General features: G+C 31.6%; 2 protein-coding genes across 6 annotated transcripts; both read right to left on the minus strand.

Annotated features, from left to right (window-relative positions):
* Nucleotides 1-1,315: 1,315 nt before the first annotated feature.
* LOC113863790 (2-dehydro-3-deoxyphosphooctonate aldolase) lies at nucleotides 1,316-8,398 on the minus strand. 2 transcript variants are annotated; one of them, XM_027497505.1, is made up of 15 exons: nucleotides 8,287-8,398; nucleotides 8,139-8,206; nucleotides 7,925-8,022; nucleotides 7,399-7,495; nucleotides 6,665-6,730; nucleotides 5,636-5,695; nucleotides 5,454-5,528; nucleotides 5,250-5,334; nucleotides 4,736-4,794; nucleotides 3,674-3,718; nucleotides 2,802-2,900; nucleotides 2,586-2,633; nucleotides 2,399-2,446; nucleotides 2,134-2,199; nucleotides 1,316-1,663 (listed from the first exon to the last, which is right to left on the minus strand). In XM_027497505.1, the coding sequence occupies exons 2-14, from the start codon at nucleotides 8,172-8,174 to the stop codon at nucleotides 2,143-2,145; spliced, it is 873 nt and encodes a 290-aa protein (XP_027353306.1). In that variant the 5' UTR covers nucleotides 8,175-8,206; nucleotides 8,287-8,398; the 3' UTR covers nucleotides 1,316-1,663; nucleotides 2,134-2,142. The 2 variants fall into 2 exon arrangements, with proteins under 2 accessions (XP_027353306.1, XP_027353307.1); XM_027497506.1 differs by lacking the exons at nucleotides 8,139-8,206; nucleotides 8,287-8,398 and having other exon boundaries at nucleotides 1,476-1,663; nucleotides 7,399-7,527; nucleotides 7,925-7,988.
* Nucleotides 8,399-9,772: 1,374 nt separating this feature from the next.
* Nucleotides 9,773-15,678, minus strand: LOC113861624 (cysteine protease ATG4-like). 4 transcript variants are annotated; one of them, XM_027494572.1, is made up of 10 exons: nucleotides 15,469-15,640; nucleotides 14,996-15,084; nucleotides 14,222-14,759; nucleotides 14,047-14,132; nucleotides 13,865-13,915; nucleotides 13,320-13,699; nucleotides 12,766-12,904; nucleotides 10,632-10,690; nucleotides 10,470-10,540; nucleotides 9,873-10,355 (listed from the first exon to the last, which is right to left on the minus strand). In XM_027494572.1, the coding sequence occupies exons 3-10, from the start codon at nucleotides 14,688-14,690 to the stop codon at nucleotides 10,153-10,155; spliced, it is 1,458 nt and encodes a 485-aa protein (XP_027350373.1). In that variant the 5' UTR covers nucleotides 14,691-14,759; nucleotides 14,996-15,084; nucleotides 15,469-15,640; the 3' UTR covers nucleotides 9,873-10,152. The 4 variants fall into 4 exon arrangements, with proteins under 4 accessions (XP_027350374.1, XP_027350375.1, XP_027350373.1 ...); XM_027494573.1 differs by lacking the exon at nucleotides 14,996-15,084 and having other exon boundaries at nucleotides 9,773-10,355; nucleotides 15,469-15,678; XM_027494574.1 differs by lacking the exon at nucleotides 14,996-15,084 and having other exon boundaries at nucleotides 9,835-10,355; nucleotides 14,222-14,801; nucleotides 15,469-15,675.
* Nucleotides 15,679-16,010: the final 332 nt, after the last annotated feature.

A 16,010-nucleotide genomic window follows, 5' to 3' on the forward strand; every position in this document is an offset into this window, starting at 1 on the left:
AATTAACGTACTTAATAAATTCAATAACTTATCAACCAAGCTGATTTTTAATTTTACATAATTATTTTTTTACTTAGTTAAATGGAGTGTTTCGTATATTAAAGACATAATAAAGATTCAATTTTTATATTTTTAACATTTTAAATAATTTAATATATTATATTTAATATTTTAAAACTATATAGTTATTGTCACAAAGTAAGAAAAAACTTTACAAAATTATAAGTTTATAATTTTCAGCCAAAGATAAAAAAAAAAAAAAACACGTACTATTGGATTGGATTTTTTTAAATTAAAGACAAAGTCAAATACCTTTTCATATTAAAAAAATATTAACATGATTTGGTTTAACTTTTATGGTAAAAAAATTATTAATAAATTTTTTTTAATATTTAAATTTTATTAAATCTTATAAAATAATAAAAATATTACTCTTCATAGTGTTCCTTCCCAGCTCAGTCAATATTGCTTTCACTAAAAAATACCTGTGGTCCAAATGTAAAGAGAAAATATTAATCTTACACTTTGTTCAACGAATCTCTTTAATAATTTTATAATTCTTGATACATTTGGATTAATAAGAAAGTATATTATTATTTACTAACACTCCTCTATTTAAAAGTGATTTAATATTCTTATACACACCACAGATAACAAAAGTGATAACCTTTTTATGGCATTTTATTCTTTTTGAATTTTTTTGGAAAATATTAATGCATATTTAAGACTTTTTTTCATAGACTTTTGGTTTCCTGCTTAATACTATTTACTTGAACTAACTAATATTAATACTTTTTTCTTTAAAACAACATTTCTATGAACCAAATATATAAGTTTGAAACATTCACTTATTATGTTCATAAAATTATATTTTATGTAAATAGTAAACAATATTCTTAAGGATGTATTTTGGGAGAGAGTTTTTAAAGAGAAAAAGAGGGGAAGACTTATTTTTATATTTTAAATAAATATATTTAAAATTAATAATTTTTAAAAATAAAAGATATATATTAATATAATAACAAAAACTGAATGTATTAATAATATATTTGTCATCCTAAATAATATATAATTCTTTTAATATAAAATTAAAAACTAAGTCCTCCTTTCCTTTCTCCTCCAAAAATCTTCTCTCAAATATACTCTAAGAAAATCAATACAAGCAACTCGATAGAGCCAAGCCACAACCAAAGAACACCATGGTTAGATCACTTAGATGGAAATTGGTATCTATCTATATATTATAGAAAAAGACTCGAACAAGTTCTGGAAGGGTACTTGGGAGAAATGACACAAAATGTTGGCCTACAAAGAGGCTTTTCATTTTAATTCGTGTATTAATTAATCAAGTACCAAATTAAATTAGCTAATAATTAACATTGTTAATCAATAATGTACCTATAATGTGACATTTAATTAATTGCCTCAACTTTAGTAATTTGTAAAATTAAAGCTACACAGTATGTGACAAACATCAGTCGGTGGTGTCACCACTTAGTAGAAACAAGTATGGATCATCATCAAATAATAGTTTTAAGATAAACTCCTTAGAAGGCACTTGAACTTGTGCGAGGAAATGAAGACAGTTTTGCATTCAAACTTGGACAATCTTAAAAAGGCCAATGCTTACGGAATTATACTCAGAATAATTGAGAACCATTACCTGCAAACAAAGTTTAGATTAAAAAAATGTGGATGCGTTTATGCTTTAAGATAGTAAAGCACTTCTGATTTAACTAAGTCACAATTGAATAAAGCCACTACATGGCTGTTTTACCTAGTTCTAAACTTATTAGTCTGTAGCATTCCTCCTCGTGTTTTTCATTAGAAGTTTCTGCTTATTTAAACCTTGCTTGGATGCTTGCATCAAGGTTAATTACAATTTAGTGATTGGTCAATGTTTAATCAAAGTTTAAGGATTACTTAAATGACTTTTTAAGCAATTTGTGAGTAAGATCATAGCTGATAAACTTCAATGCTCAATTCTGATTACTAGTCTTTACTAATGAGTGCATATCATTACACGTTCTAATATTATTTTAGTCAAATATCAACAAAGAAAAAGGAATCTTAAGCTAGCTGGAGAAACAAAAACATATATGATATAAAGTGGAAATATGAAGCATTCCTTACCATTTCTTTTTACTCACGAAATGGTGTTAGATCAATGTTGAATCGTTGCTTCCCTTTGCTTACCCTCTACAACGTATCAAATTTGAGTTGATAAAAAATATTTAGGTTCCAAACTACAAAGCAATTCAAAACTATAAAAATGTAAATACTATTACTCAGAGAACTTAGTATACCCTGGGCCCAGAGGGATGAAGACTAGTTCAATTAGCCTATTTAAAGAACATGTTATGCAACTTAGAATCATAAATTTAAAGAAACAACTTACAGCAATGGCTACAAGCTCTTCAAGTAGCTCCTCCAAGTGGCGCAGAGGCTGTCAAATAAGAGGATTTGGTATATAGGTCATTAAATCCCCTATTTGACAAAAAAAATATAGGGAACATCCAAAGAAAAACAAACCTTGAAGAAATAGTGTTTATTAGTATGAATAACTATGATAAGCAACAACTTACCCACTGTGTCGGACCATCAACAGGTGCATTCAATGGATCATCATGCACCTGAAAATCCAAAAAAGCTTTTAGAAGTTCACTGATAGAGAAAATAAATAGATAAAGATACCCTTTGAATGTAAGCTCTTGGAATCACACTTACGAAATTATACTTTGAATTACTTTCTTGTATAATAACACTAGTAAAATATAACTGACATCAGTTATTCTCTGTACCTCCATGAAGATCCCATCGACTCCAACAGCAACTGCTGTTCTTGCAATGCAAGGTATTAGTTCTCGAAGACCTCCACTTGCAACACCTCCCCCATCCAACTATACATGAAAGCAGATGTAAAATTTGAAAAGTTCATTTCAGAAAGCTATTTAAAAGCTGTAAGTATAGAAGTCAGATCTGATAGTAGGGTTCAGAAGTAAATATATATCTATAAAGAATAAAGATCATGTGATACTCCAATTAAAGAGAAGAAAAAATACAAGAAGATTTTAATGGAGTTTAGCATAGAAAAAGGTTTATACAACAAATACAAACACAATGAAAAATACAATACTCAAGGATTCTGAAGTCCTCACAAACAGCAAAGCATTAAAGCCACACATGAATGTTTGAAGTCAAATTTGAAAACAAAACTATGATCGGGAATTGTTCCAGGGAAATTAAACCAGTGACACTATGACCTATGACCTATGATGTATTCACATGGAATGACATGTCCAATGCAAACATAAAATTTGAGGTTGTTGAAACTTGAAAGTAAGGGGGAAAGATGTGAAAAAGAAAGGGAGAAAAGAATTGTCAATGGTTGAAGATTGATGTGATATGTTGTAAAATATAAACCAGTAAGAATCCCACTTATACTAATAATCTAGGTCATGTTACTGAGACTGAGAATGCCAATATTCTAACAGATATTGTCAACACCAACACGTCAGCACTAGAGGTTTATTGCATCCATTATTTTGTGATTTTTAAAAGCATCACAGGCTAAAATAGTGTCACATGAAATATACAGTTCAGAACACAAAAAGGATGCAGCAAAACCATATTAGTATCAAACAAAGATGGAAATAAACAATGCTAAACACACCTTCTTTCCAGCAGGCTGTTGTAGTGAGTGTGTGATATCAGCTACCTGATGCAACACCATACTCAAATTCAAATATTTGAGTTTTCCAGAAAATAAACAGCATATAGAGATAGCGGCAAGAAATGTCACCATGAAAAAATTTAAATCAATGCTAAAAAGCCACTTAGAAAAACAATTCTTTATAATAAGGGCATATAGAATGAAGTTCAGTCTCATTCTTATAAGAAGTTAAATACACGCATGCGCTCTAATTTGTTTCTTAATTGTTTCAGAAATTGAGTAAATAACTATTATATTAATTTAGGGTCACAATAAGAGAAATGTTATATATTTATTGACTGGAAGGCCAACAAAAATGAAAAATGTCCTCTCAAACACATAAGAATCAATTTATTGCATATTAATGCAAAGTAAAAATATTCTTGTTCTGACCTTCAAGGGATATTACAAAATATTATATACAACAGTCATCTGTACATCAACACTTGAGTTGGGTAATATATTCAGGTCAAGAAAAACATTTTCAGAGACAATGGAATCCGCCCTCTCCTAAGTCAGTAAGTCAGAGAAGAGTGAGATGTGACCTTATGAGAGAAAATTCCCTATAGAGTAAAGAATTAAACAAATTTTACCATATCAAAAGGTGTTTATCAAGTCTGATTGTGTTCACAGGGATTCATCCCATTTAATCAACAGTGGTACATTCATCAAATAAATGGTTAGGACAATGACATCAAGACGTTAGGAACCCAGAGAAAATAAAATGGAAAATAGAGAAAAAGAAGAATTAAATTAAGAAACAGAACTTTATTGAATGGAAAAATAGAAAATAGGAGAGAGATATCTGCTCCAAGGGTTTCCCCTTCACAAGGATTTCTCCTTTCACTCTCTTAAGACTTAACTCACTCCCAAAAATTAACTCATAAGATAAGGACTACCTTAACCCTTATAATGAGTATTCTGACTCTAATTCTAGCTAATGTGGACATTTTAACAATAAGAAAGGATAAAACATTCAAATAGTTTATCTTCAAGCATATTGTAGAAGAAATATTTACTTACAATGGGACAATTGGCTTCTCTCATCCACTCTAGGTTACGTGGATCAACAATCAAATCATCTATAAGAAAAAGGAAAATAGGTAGTCAATTCTAAGTTTTCAAAAAAAGAGAAATTGAATTCAATGCTCACTTTTTCAAGGCAAAGTCAAACCTAAAATACACGTTAAATACTCTGATTAAAAGGAGAGGACAAGAGAGTGAGTAACAAATTTTTAAAATAAAATTGGGATTTTATCTTTAAATTTAAATTTGATAAGTGAAAAGAAGAAAAGACTAGAATGAAATTACAACAGGTGGCCACAAGAAATAATTAGCATCATATCATATGCCATTTTGTTAGTTAAATCGCATCTTGCACCACAGCAAAATGCTACAGAAAATGAAATACTGCAAATAAAAAGAAAAAACTATAATTTGTTCCACATAAAGCAATTACTAATATTGAATGGTTCTTACAAGAATCACATAATTCAAAAACACACAGAAAATATCAAAATAGATGTTATTAACTCACTGTATCCAAACATAGTTCCTCTTTCACAAACCATCACATTAGGATTTCCAGCTAACCGGACCTTTTCAGCTGAATTTGTCATCACCTATAAACATGAAACTATGAAACATATGAATAATGGTAAAGATCAGCGACTGTTAATTCTGAAGCTTAAGTCACTGTCAATGATTGAAATTGTAACTCAAATTTGGATAATGTACTAACAGAAGGAGCACAGAACTGGCCCTTCTTGATGTGGACTATTTTCCCAGTTTTGGCAGCTTCAACTAGAAGATCTGTCTGTCATTAGGAGAAAAATGAATGAAACAATTGATGTGGCACGTCTATTACAATTAATAGCCAGTCAATTATGATGGATATTGAAATTGATTGCAATAAACAATTACTTGGCGACACAAGAAAGCTGGAATCTGAATGATATCTGCAACTCTGCCAACTGCTTCACACTAGCAAAAGAAAGATAAATGTGTCAAAGGCAGATCAAGAGTCAGAATCTGAAATATCAATACAACACTGCATTCGCATGGATGATCACATAAGTAATGATAAGATAAGAAATAATTGTATACAAAAAAATATTACAATAGCATCTATTGAAGAAAAGACTGCACAAAATCAATTAAGGTAATTTGAAAACATGTAAAGAAGATCATGGGATACATCAATGAAAAAAGTGAACATATATGACTTATTTCGATTAAAAAGAGTAAAAGGAGTGCTAAAAAATCATAAAATAAATTATTAAAAAATATCTCGTGATAAATAATATCTCAAAGAATTTAATAACACTGTGTAATCCATATAGTTGACCTTACCGAATTGGATAAGGTTTTGTGTTGTTATAATATGATAATATATTACAAATATCAATAAAAAGAATTAACTATTCTAAATTTCAAAATTTAGATGGATACGTCCAATTGTTAAGGAAACTATCAATGATAATAAGAGAGCCAAGCTAGGATTTATGAGATATAGTTTCATACAAATGAAAGATCCAAACAAAATGTTTTTCAAGTTACCATTCCTACAAAAACTGATTCCTTTTGTCATCTACCCACATGCATGAGAAGAAAGCACATCTGCACATGTAAGAATTTAATCTAGGTATCAACTATTTCATGATGTTAATATTAACTAAATAGCATTTCCACTTGTTTGAGCATCGATTAAAGAAACCTTTATTTTCTTCTTTTGATTGACAAGCATGTTATGACATCCCTTCAGAACAACATATAATTAAGATTAAACTAGTTTGGTTGGTATGCCAATATTGTTCCTACTGTATAGGAGCCTTGACCCGGGCAACAACACAGTGAAATGCAAAATCGATACAACACAACCAAACAGACAAAGATAAATATGAAACAAACAAGCTTATATTTAGGAAAACTGGAAAAGTGACATAATTTTACCTGATTGCTCTCATGCACATCTGTCACAATAGGGATGTCATAGGCTATTTTAGCCTTCTCAAGTATCTGAGAAGAAAACAACAAAATTAAAGAAGTAAAACTTTCAAATAAGAAAAATAGCTTCATCCAGTACAAAACTCTGATTTAGAAATAACTAAACATTGTTATTAAGTTATTTACAAGTCAAAATAACATACTATATGTATTTTACAAGACTTATGTTGCAATTTCCACATATTACATAGATGAATTGAAATTTTACTAGTATTTGCATACTGCATAGTATCTTTTTCCTTTGGCTAGATAATTGGGCAAGACTGCAAGAGGTGACATTTGACCCATAGAAGCATGACTAATGCACAATCTAGCAAATCCTTACAAGAGGCCTAGATAGATGAGATTTCTTCAGATCCTGCGCTATGCAGTACAGATGCTACCTCTGACAACATTTAACTCCAAAATCTCCAGGGATAGATGGAGCCAGAAATAACATCACACAATGTTAAGATCTCACATTAACAAGGTATATAGCCAAAGCACCCCATATAATGACTTGGGAAATCACCTCCCCCCTGGTGTTAGTTTTTAGGGTTGAGCTACATGTAATGTAACTGAATTCGTGAAAATCACATACTGTAGTATAGCCACATATTGCCAGATAATCATAACAACTAGAATCCTGAAGATCCAAACCGGGAAGAGATGTTATGACAAGAATGAGTAGAAATACGAACCTTCAATCCCTCAATCATCCCTGGGCCACGGAATGACTTTGATGATGTTCGGTTAGCTTTGTCAAAGCTCGACTTGAAAACCAATGGTATTCCAACTCTGAAAGATATATACATTCAAGATCATGTTAGCTATCAACAAACATAAAACCAATATCATGCGTACTACTGACCATTTTATTTACACTATCACACAACCATGTGCTTGTCATGTTCCTAAAAGAATTTGATATCATAGTCATACTTTATGAATGATGATAGGTGTAAAAACACTTCCATACAGAGAGTGGACCACAATTAAAAACTCTAAAGGTTTATCTTCACAGAATTAAAACCCACCTTTTTTCTCGAGTATCAAATACCTAAGGTGAGTGATCAAGTAAAATCAACAATTAATGATTGTTTGAAAACTCATCCTGCCTATGGTAAAAGTTCTCTCACGAATTCCCATTAAATCTCATTTAGTTTCCCATTAACAATAATAATACTAAAACAAAAGCATTGGTCATAAATAGAGATAATTACATACTTAGATGCAATACCCTTGATGTGCTTAGCCATCCGTAGAATGTGTTCCTCTGATTCAATCACATTAGGACCCGCTAGCAAGAAGAACGGGTCTGCACCCTGGTGAGATTCAAAGAAACACAACCCATCAGAGAAATTAAAAAAAAAAAAAAAATCAACCATGACCCACAAAAATTCAATGTCTGGAGACTCATGAACAGAGACAAATGACGAACCTTGAGGTGGCTATACAGCAACGCGGAGGGATCCATTTTGCAGAGAAGGAAAGTAACAATGTGTTGAGCTACATCACAATGGGAGAATTTTCAAAAGCATTAGTGAGGAGTGAGTGGGGAAATGAGATCTGAAAAGAGAATCTCGTACCTTGTCCTTGATGATAAGTGAGAATACTCCGAAAGAAAGACAAGTTAGTAGCTATATGCTTGTCGGAGTGTCGCTAGTTTCAGTTAGAAAATTTAAGCGCTGTTTGATTTGAGAATTACGATACCAAAGAGGAAATGAAAAGAACATCTGTATCACTAACTAGAAAACTATTTTTAATTAAACAAAAAATATATAATTTTAGAGAGTAAATAGGAGAAAAATAATTTATGGAGAGAAAATAGTATATGTGTGTTTTACATTTTTTTTATTTTATTTTTTGAGTATTCTAAACAATAAAAGATATAAAAATAACGTTTTCTTTCTTAATTATTTCCATTATAACAAGCAAAACACTACGAACAATAGAGATAAATATATAAATCAAACATAATATTTAGAATTTGAAAGAAAAAACTAACAAATATGGTCTTTTATATTTTTTTATTTGATGAGTCATTATCCAACATCACTTTTTCAATAAATAAAATGACTCATGCTTATAAAAAATAATTACATAAATTAAAATTTGGTTTTTATAAAGTAAGATATTCAGTTATGCCAAAATTTCAGCCTATAACTTAAGAATAATTCAAAGTAAAAGTGTATTTAAATACACAACTTAATTAAATATTTATTAAATATATATTGTTTAAAATGATAATTTATACCATAAATTTAGTCATAAAATCTATTGACATAAGTTAAAAAAAATATGAGAATCATAAACTATTTAAATAATTGTACATATATTCTTTTTTAAAAAAATCCTTAAAACGTTACTTAGAACTTTGATTTTTCGATATCAAATTCAAGGTACAGGTAGGAGCAATCTTTGAGGTAAAAGATTATTGGGAATAAGTTCTCTTACAAACTCTTTTTAACGCAGTTAAAAATTGTAAAATCATAAATAAAATTTCTTAAATAAAGAGGAAGACTTACATAATTTTGTTATTTTTAGTAAGTTTATTAATAATAAGAATAATTTATCATCCATTCATGATTATTATATATATAAAAATAAGTTTTATAATAATCAATGTAAAAAAATATCTGATATATTTTGATTGACAATATAATTTTTTTTACCGTGATATTACACAAAAATTAAAGTTCAATAAAAATAAATTTGAGAAAATATATATTTAGGTCATTACAACTGAACCATTATTTTTTGTTGACATAAAATTCTTCAATTCGGTTGAATGTCAAATCGTTATCCTGACTTTTGGACCCATTTAGCCTCAAAAAATCGAAGGGGGAAGTAATCCCTAACTGTATTTTCATGTCAAACCCCGTTCATCATGGTTTATATACATTGAGGTCACTAACGAAAGTGATGTCTAACTTGCCAACTTAACATTGGTTTTATTATTCAAAGTAGAACACATGAAGATAATAGCAGTATTGACATGGGAATGTCATCATTCACATGACTCACCAATCCAACAACACTGCAACATATCAAAAACTTTACACATATTTTATATCAAAGGGGACTCAAGTGATTAGTTTATAGTATGTCAATTTTAAGAAAGCATTCCATCTCAACATGAACTACTTTACACCATTTATTTGATAGTCCACATTATTATCCACTACATTTTTGTAGCCAATAAAGGGTACAGGCAACAAATATGAACCAACTAGCCGTGTAATGTACAACAAATACCGGGTTAGCTATATGAACAAATGAGCAAATGGTTTAAGCCAAAGAATCATAATGAGTTTAAATTACTTTCTACAAGCCTATTAAACAAATTTTTGAAGGGTAGGGGTCCCAAGCCAAGCATCAACCAAATTTGTAGTGGCATTTAGGCTCATGAGAATGAAGGAACAATTTTTTTACTGTGAACTTTAGTCTGGCAATTATAAGAGTTGCCAATCATCCTCATTAGTTCCTGTATCATTGACAAGGGACTCATCCTCTTGGAATCCAGTGTTGTCACCTGACACATCATTACTACTGACTTGCATTGCGAAACTTCGTGACTGAGCTACAGTGAATATCGGTGCGCCATTTGATTCTTCTGCAAGCTTGGAGGCTCGAGAGCAGAAATCATCAAAATCATCTGCCAGCCACCATTGACAAGGTGAAGAGTGTCATCAAATTGTGAAATTATTGAACTTTAGATATCAGCCACAATTATTGAACTTGTGAAATTAAGCCAAAGTAATTAGCAAACCTTTGTCTCGGCAGTAAAATCCAATAGCCAAGGATGGGTCAATTGAATCTAGGAGCATGTGCCTGATAACACTGGTAAGAGATGTAAAATGTTAAAACAACCAAGAATGAACGAGCTATAGTTGACAATATAAAATAAAACCAATATTGGTAGAAAGCCTACTTGCAATGGTATGATGAAGTACTATTAGGCTCTCGAGTATCCCCACTGATATTAACAACCTGAAAGCCATTTAAGACATACTTAGTGAGCTATAAATGTTTCGCCAACCCCATAACAGCCCAAACACTGTATGATTGAAGTTATGCATAAACAGCAAGAGAACCAAATGGGATTTCATTCCTTCCAACTATTAGGTAATCATTGAGCCATCCATTTTCTTCTTTATTTTTCACTTGTTCTGTTTTGTGCCATTTTCTTTTCATTCCTTTTAGCAAGTAGCAGTTTAATTTATTTATTTATTTGGTGCTTAAAGATTGCCTTATATTTGATGTTTTCCCATATACACCAAAAATCATCTCAAGCTCTGGTGATCTCCAAATATGCACATATACTTAGCATCAACAGAATTTTATTAGACTATTCCTGCATTATTGTCAACAATCTGTAACCTCAAATTTGATACCCCTTGTTGGCTATCCATTTAAGAATTTAAAATAATGATTTGGCAAAATAACTAACCAACCATGCATGATTATAAATTTATAATCCTGCAAAACATGTCAGGAAGGCCATTGCTTTCAAAATTTAAATACATGTGTTTGCATACATAAAGATAATTCTACTTTACAGTTATAAGAGAAATGATGTTCTGTGGTAGTCAATGCTGAGGACGTGCTGACAAGAATTAAAAGACAAATGCTCAAAAGTTTCTTGAAGGCATTAAAAACACACCAAAAATAATAACTGCTTTTTCAAACAACTGAAAGCATTTTTTGGTAAATTGTATTAGCTTCTAAACCAATGCCCTAGGAAAACTAATTTAGCAGGACCCTAAAACAAATTAAGTGCAGCAAAGATAAGTATGCTAAAGTGGATGAGTTGACATAGAAGAAAAGTTAAGATTAAGAATGAATGTATCTCAGGGAGAGCTTGAGAAGCACATATCAAGAAGATGAAAGAAACAACCCTATGGTGATTGGGTCATGTGAGAAGATTAATAGAGGCTCCAGAACAGAAGGTAGATAAAGTGGAAGGTAGTCTAATTAAAGGATGGAAAACATTAGAAACTTTAGAAGTAACTCTTAAAAAAGACCTGGATCTAATTTCTTTTACTGAAAATCTGTTGGTAACCCTAACTACATAGGTTGATCCATGTTACAGATCATAGCTAGTGGAATTGTCTAAGATGTCTACAGGTTTAAGATCAGATTTATCATAGAAATCAACAAACAAGGTTGTACTTTCCCACAATTTGAGTCACATTAATCAATCAAAAAGTATTATTTAAGGTTGAAGCCATAATGCAGAAATAATGATAAATGTTAAGTTAAAAAAAATAAAACCACATTGACATTAATGGCAGGTAGTAACTAGCAACTCAAAGTATTGAAAAGTCTCACAGCCCAGGGTTCCATAAAATAAAGCAACCAAATCTGTTGCAACATCTTATCAAAATCAGATTGAATCCAAACTACATATTAATAGCCAGAAAATGTTTCTTGCCTAAGTCATATGAACTCTTGTTACCTTCAGTTCATAACAAGAACAAGTGATCAATGGAAACCATTCCATTCTGATTCATTGTGCTTTATCCCCACACAAAGCCAAAAATATTATCGTAAAAGATTGTGCAAAGGAAACAAATGCTAATCCAGTTTCATTTATGATGAGAAACACCTAACAAGTTGTTTGCCATTTCCGATGGCATAGTTGATCGGTCTTATATTCAAAGCTTTAGAGAATGAATATTACATTACTATGATTTTCAGCATAGCAATCCTAAAAGAATCTGAACAAACATTTGTTTTGATTTCATCAATAAAATCTTGCAAATTCTGTCAATATACTTTTACCAAATCATGTTTCAATCACATGTTTGAGAACAAAACCATAATATTTCTTAGTTATTCTTTTGACTCCTCTGTTTCCTTTGAAAGAGTAGCTTTGCTGACCAATTGAAGATTTATGATGTTCAATTTTATACATCATGAAATCAAAATGGGGCATAGCATGCATATAAATTATACATTCAACAAATTATTATATAATCAATATGACTACAAAATTCACAATCTCAAAAGTATGTATGTTATATGGAGAGTAAGTAGCAATAGATTTGCAGATATTTTCATACCGGCTGAACATCATGTGGATCAAGGTAGAATGCCTTTTCATTCTGGACACCAATAATGTACGTTGAAGCACCTGGTTTGCCACCCATGATGCCAAGGCTTTGGGGAAATTTAAAAGTTGAGTGCAATAATGGAATATACCTGATAATAATGTGTAGATGCAACTAGTCAGTGATTTCGCTACACCAAAAATTGAACAACTTTTAAATTAATATTTTAAAAACTTTATTACCTACTACACCTAATTATTCCTACTAAATCATTAGATAAGGATAGAGAAATCGAGAAACCAACCATTGTGTTACATCGTTATGCAGATATCTTGAAGTTTGAGCCAAAGAGGTTTTTTCCAAGGCCAGTTTACAACATACAAGTTTTACACAATTAATGTCCATAACAGGAAATTTTCTTTATGGATTGCCACTAATATAATTTGTAAGAGAATCCAAATACGCAGGTTGTAGGGGCCATTTCTATTTAACAAGCATAATAATACTAATAGGCTCAACTGTGAACTAATTACATAATATCAAAGAACCTTGAAAATGTTACACACCTTGGATTGACTTTATCAAGTCCAAGAACCAAAGGAACCAATAAAAGTAGTGGTGTCCAAGCAGCAAGGCCCCTTGAAAACTCAGAACAGAGTTTGGAGGCATCTTCAATGCAGACAACTGGTGCTCCACCACGCTCCCCATCTTCATCTCCAGAAACAACATAAATAGCCATTGGAAGTGCTGGTTCTGCAAGGTCATTTGTCTCCCTCTGGTTACGGGCTAAAACTTCCCATGTGCGACACATAGCATATGGTCCCACCCATGACCCAACAGCAAGGCCATAACCTTTACCAGCTTGAAGAAGATTGTGGATAGAAAAAGCAGAAACCTCCGAATCACCAAAACGTTGCAAGATGTCAATATATTCTTTATCTAATGGCTGTAAATCATAGAAATGTAACAATGAGTCAACCCAGTGTCATTATATCTCAAGACAAAGCAAGACATACAAAGATGTAAAGACAAGAAATAGAACAAACAGAAATATAGGGGGGAAAAAACAGTGTAATAACTGAAACAACGCATTGCATTTCAATCACCTGACCTTGTCAATAGGTTTTCTCCATGATCTGCCTAATTTATGAAAAAGTAATGCCTGTACATGAGGAAGCCAAATTAATAGCTTTATTATGAAAGGAAACAAAAATAGGACAAACGACAAAATAAAAGTATAAGGTACCATACGGTCAAAACTCAAAAGCAACCGTCAAATAGAAGGCATAGTACCTGAGCAACAAGCATCTGACTGCTTCGAAGCATACAACCCCAATTAACATCACTAGTATACTTTGAATCTCCAATAGCGTCAAAGCCTATAGAGTATGTAAATTAAATTTGTTAGACCAATATCTATAGTCTGAATACATCTCCAAAAAGGCAGCATACATTCAACACTACAGACCTTTCCGATATGTAACTAGGATTTTTGAGGAAAAATCGTGCTCAAATGCTGCCAAACCATTACTTGTATCTACACCTCCAGTTGATTCATGCTGAGAAATATTATGACAGACACCCAGAAGCCATATATCACCATCAGAGCTTGAAATGTCAGTCCTGCTTGACCCTAGTACACGTTCTTGAAATCTCCTCATTGAGCCACTGGCAACAACTTTCCTCACAGCAGCTGCCCACCCACTACTTCGAGAATGAACTACTTTCTTTTCAGAAGCCGATGATTCACTATATGTTTCAACCACTGAAAAGCCAGATGTAAGGACACTTGACCATAAGGAAGCCTTGGGAAACTTACTGTCACTAGACCCTGCTTTTGAACAAGCAGGCACCTGAGTATTATCTATAATCTCGGTTGAACTTTTAGACGAGCATTTTGCAGCAACAATCCTCTCACAGAAACTCTTCAATACCATTATGAAGCTGAAGAAAACACAAGATTTGGCTCATAGAAGCAAACTAAGTTTGTGCCAAATTGCCAATATCTGCCAGTCAAAAGGTAAATAATGAAATAAATACCTGAAATCCTTCAGAAAAAAAATGCCCATTATTATTCATTAACAATCTAAGAGTTGGAAGATACATCTAAGAACAAAAAAAATCAGCTTTTCATAAGATAACATATGGTTAGCTACCCTAAAAAGACATGATATCTGCATTTTTTTCACTTCTACAAATACATAAAGGGATGGTAAAGATTAAATGAGGGGAAACTGCTAACACAAGTTGGGTTAACTGGTAAAAGTGATTCAAATCAGACTTTGCATTCTGCATGTGCACGGGTTTGATGCAAAGTGAAGTATCCCAAATCTACATAAACCATCTTAAATATAAGCGAAATACATTGTACAAACAAGAAATCGATGCCCAGAATCAATGATATCATAACACGTGTTGAAATTTCAAGGCTTCAAATATAATGAATAAGTAGCATGAAACTACGCATCAACCTCGTAAATTCCAAAGCAAAAAAATGCATAAAAACCAACGCGATACAAAACCCAGAAAGGAATTTCGCAGAGAGAGCCAAATTGAATGGGTTTCAAGGCACAGAATCGAAGGCTGATGGAAGACGCTAAAGCAATTGCAAGAGGAAAACAACGAATCTTCGGAAAAAAATGTTTTTTTTTTTTTCAAATGTGAATTCGAGGAGAACAAGGTATAATAGAGAGAGAGAATGGAATGGTAACGTACGATGTTATGGTTGTAGCTGAGGGAAGAGGGTGAGATGATGAAGAAAACGGTGGCACAATTCCGATCCTCAACTCTCAGCTACGAGACTTGTTTGGGACTCTACTTCTCTTCTCTTCTCTTCTCTCTCTCTCTCTCTCTCTTCTCTCTCAACCTTCTACGCACGTTTTTAACACTAGAGAACAGCAAACAACGTTTGGAAAACAATTTGACAAAAACAATAGGGGCTAGTAAGACCTTTTACCTCAAATTATTCCTAACCAAAAGCTATGGAGTTTTTTAAACATAACAAAGTGTCAAAGTAAATTTTATTTATTTCAATGTTATTTTTATAACACAATATATTTATGTTTTAATTTTTTTAAATGTTTAAAACAACATAATAAAAATTTATGTCTGATAATTTTTTATTAAAAGTCATGAATATTGATAATATTAAGTTATATTTTTCAATAAAATTTTATTCTATTAATTTTTTAATAAATGACATTATCAAACACACGTTACAAATATTCATTTAAAGTTTTAGAGATTTATTTATCCAT

Source organism: Abrus precatorius, unplaced genomic scaffold, assembly GCF_003935025.1.
Source record: "Abrus precatorius isolate BTA unplaced genomic scaffold, Abrus_2018 Scaffold3, whole genome shotgun sequence".
NCBI lineage: Eukaryota > Viridiplantae > Streptophyta > Magnoliopsida > Fabales > Fabaceae > Abrus > Abrus precatorius.

What these genes read in the sequence shown, in the direction of transcription:
- LOC113863790 (XM_027497505.1), bottom strand. Translation starts at nt 8,174, where the DNA reads ATGGATCCCTCCGCGTTGCTGTATAGCCACCTCAAG. An exon ending in AGGAACTATGTTTGGATACA is followed by an intron (nt 4,795 to 5,249) that starts GTGAGTTAATAA and finishes TTTTTCTTATAG; the next exon opens with ATGATTTGATTGTTGATCCA. An exon ending in TTGATGGTCCGACACAGTGG is followed by an intron (nt 2,447 to 2,585) that starts GTAAGTTGTTGC and finishes CTTATTTGACAG; the next exon opens with CCTCTGCGCCACTTGGAGGA.
- LOC113861624 (XM_027494573.1), bottom strand. Translation starts at nt 14,690, where the DNA reads ATGGTATTGAAGAGTTTCTGTGAGAGGATTGTTGCTGCAAAATGCTCG. An exon ending in CTTGATAAAGTCAATCCAAG is followed by an intron (nt 12,905 to 13,319) that starts GTGTGTAACATT and finishes CATTATTATCAG; the next exon opens with GTATATTCCATTATTGCACT. An exon ending in ATTTTACTGCCGAGACAAAG is followed by an intron (nt 10,356 to 10,469) that starts GTTTGCTAATTA and finishes GGTGGCTGGCAG; the next exon opens with ATGATTTTGATGATTTCTGC.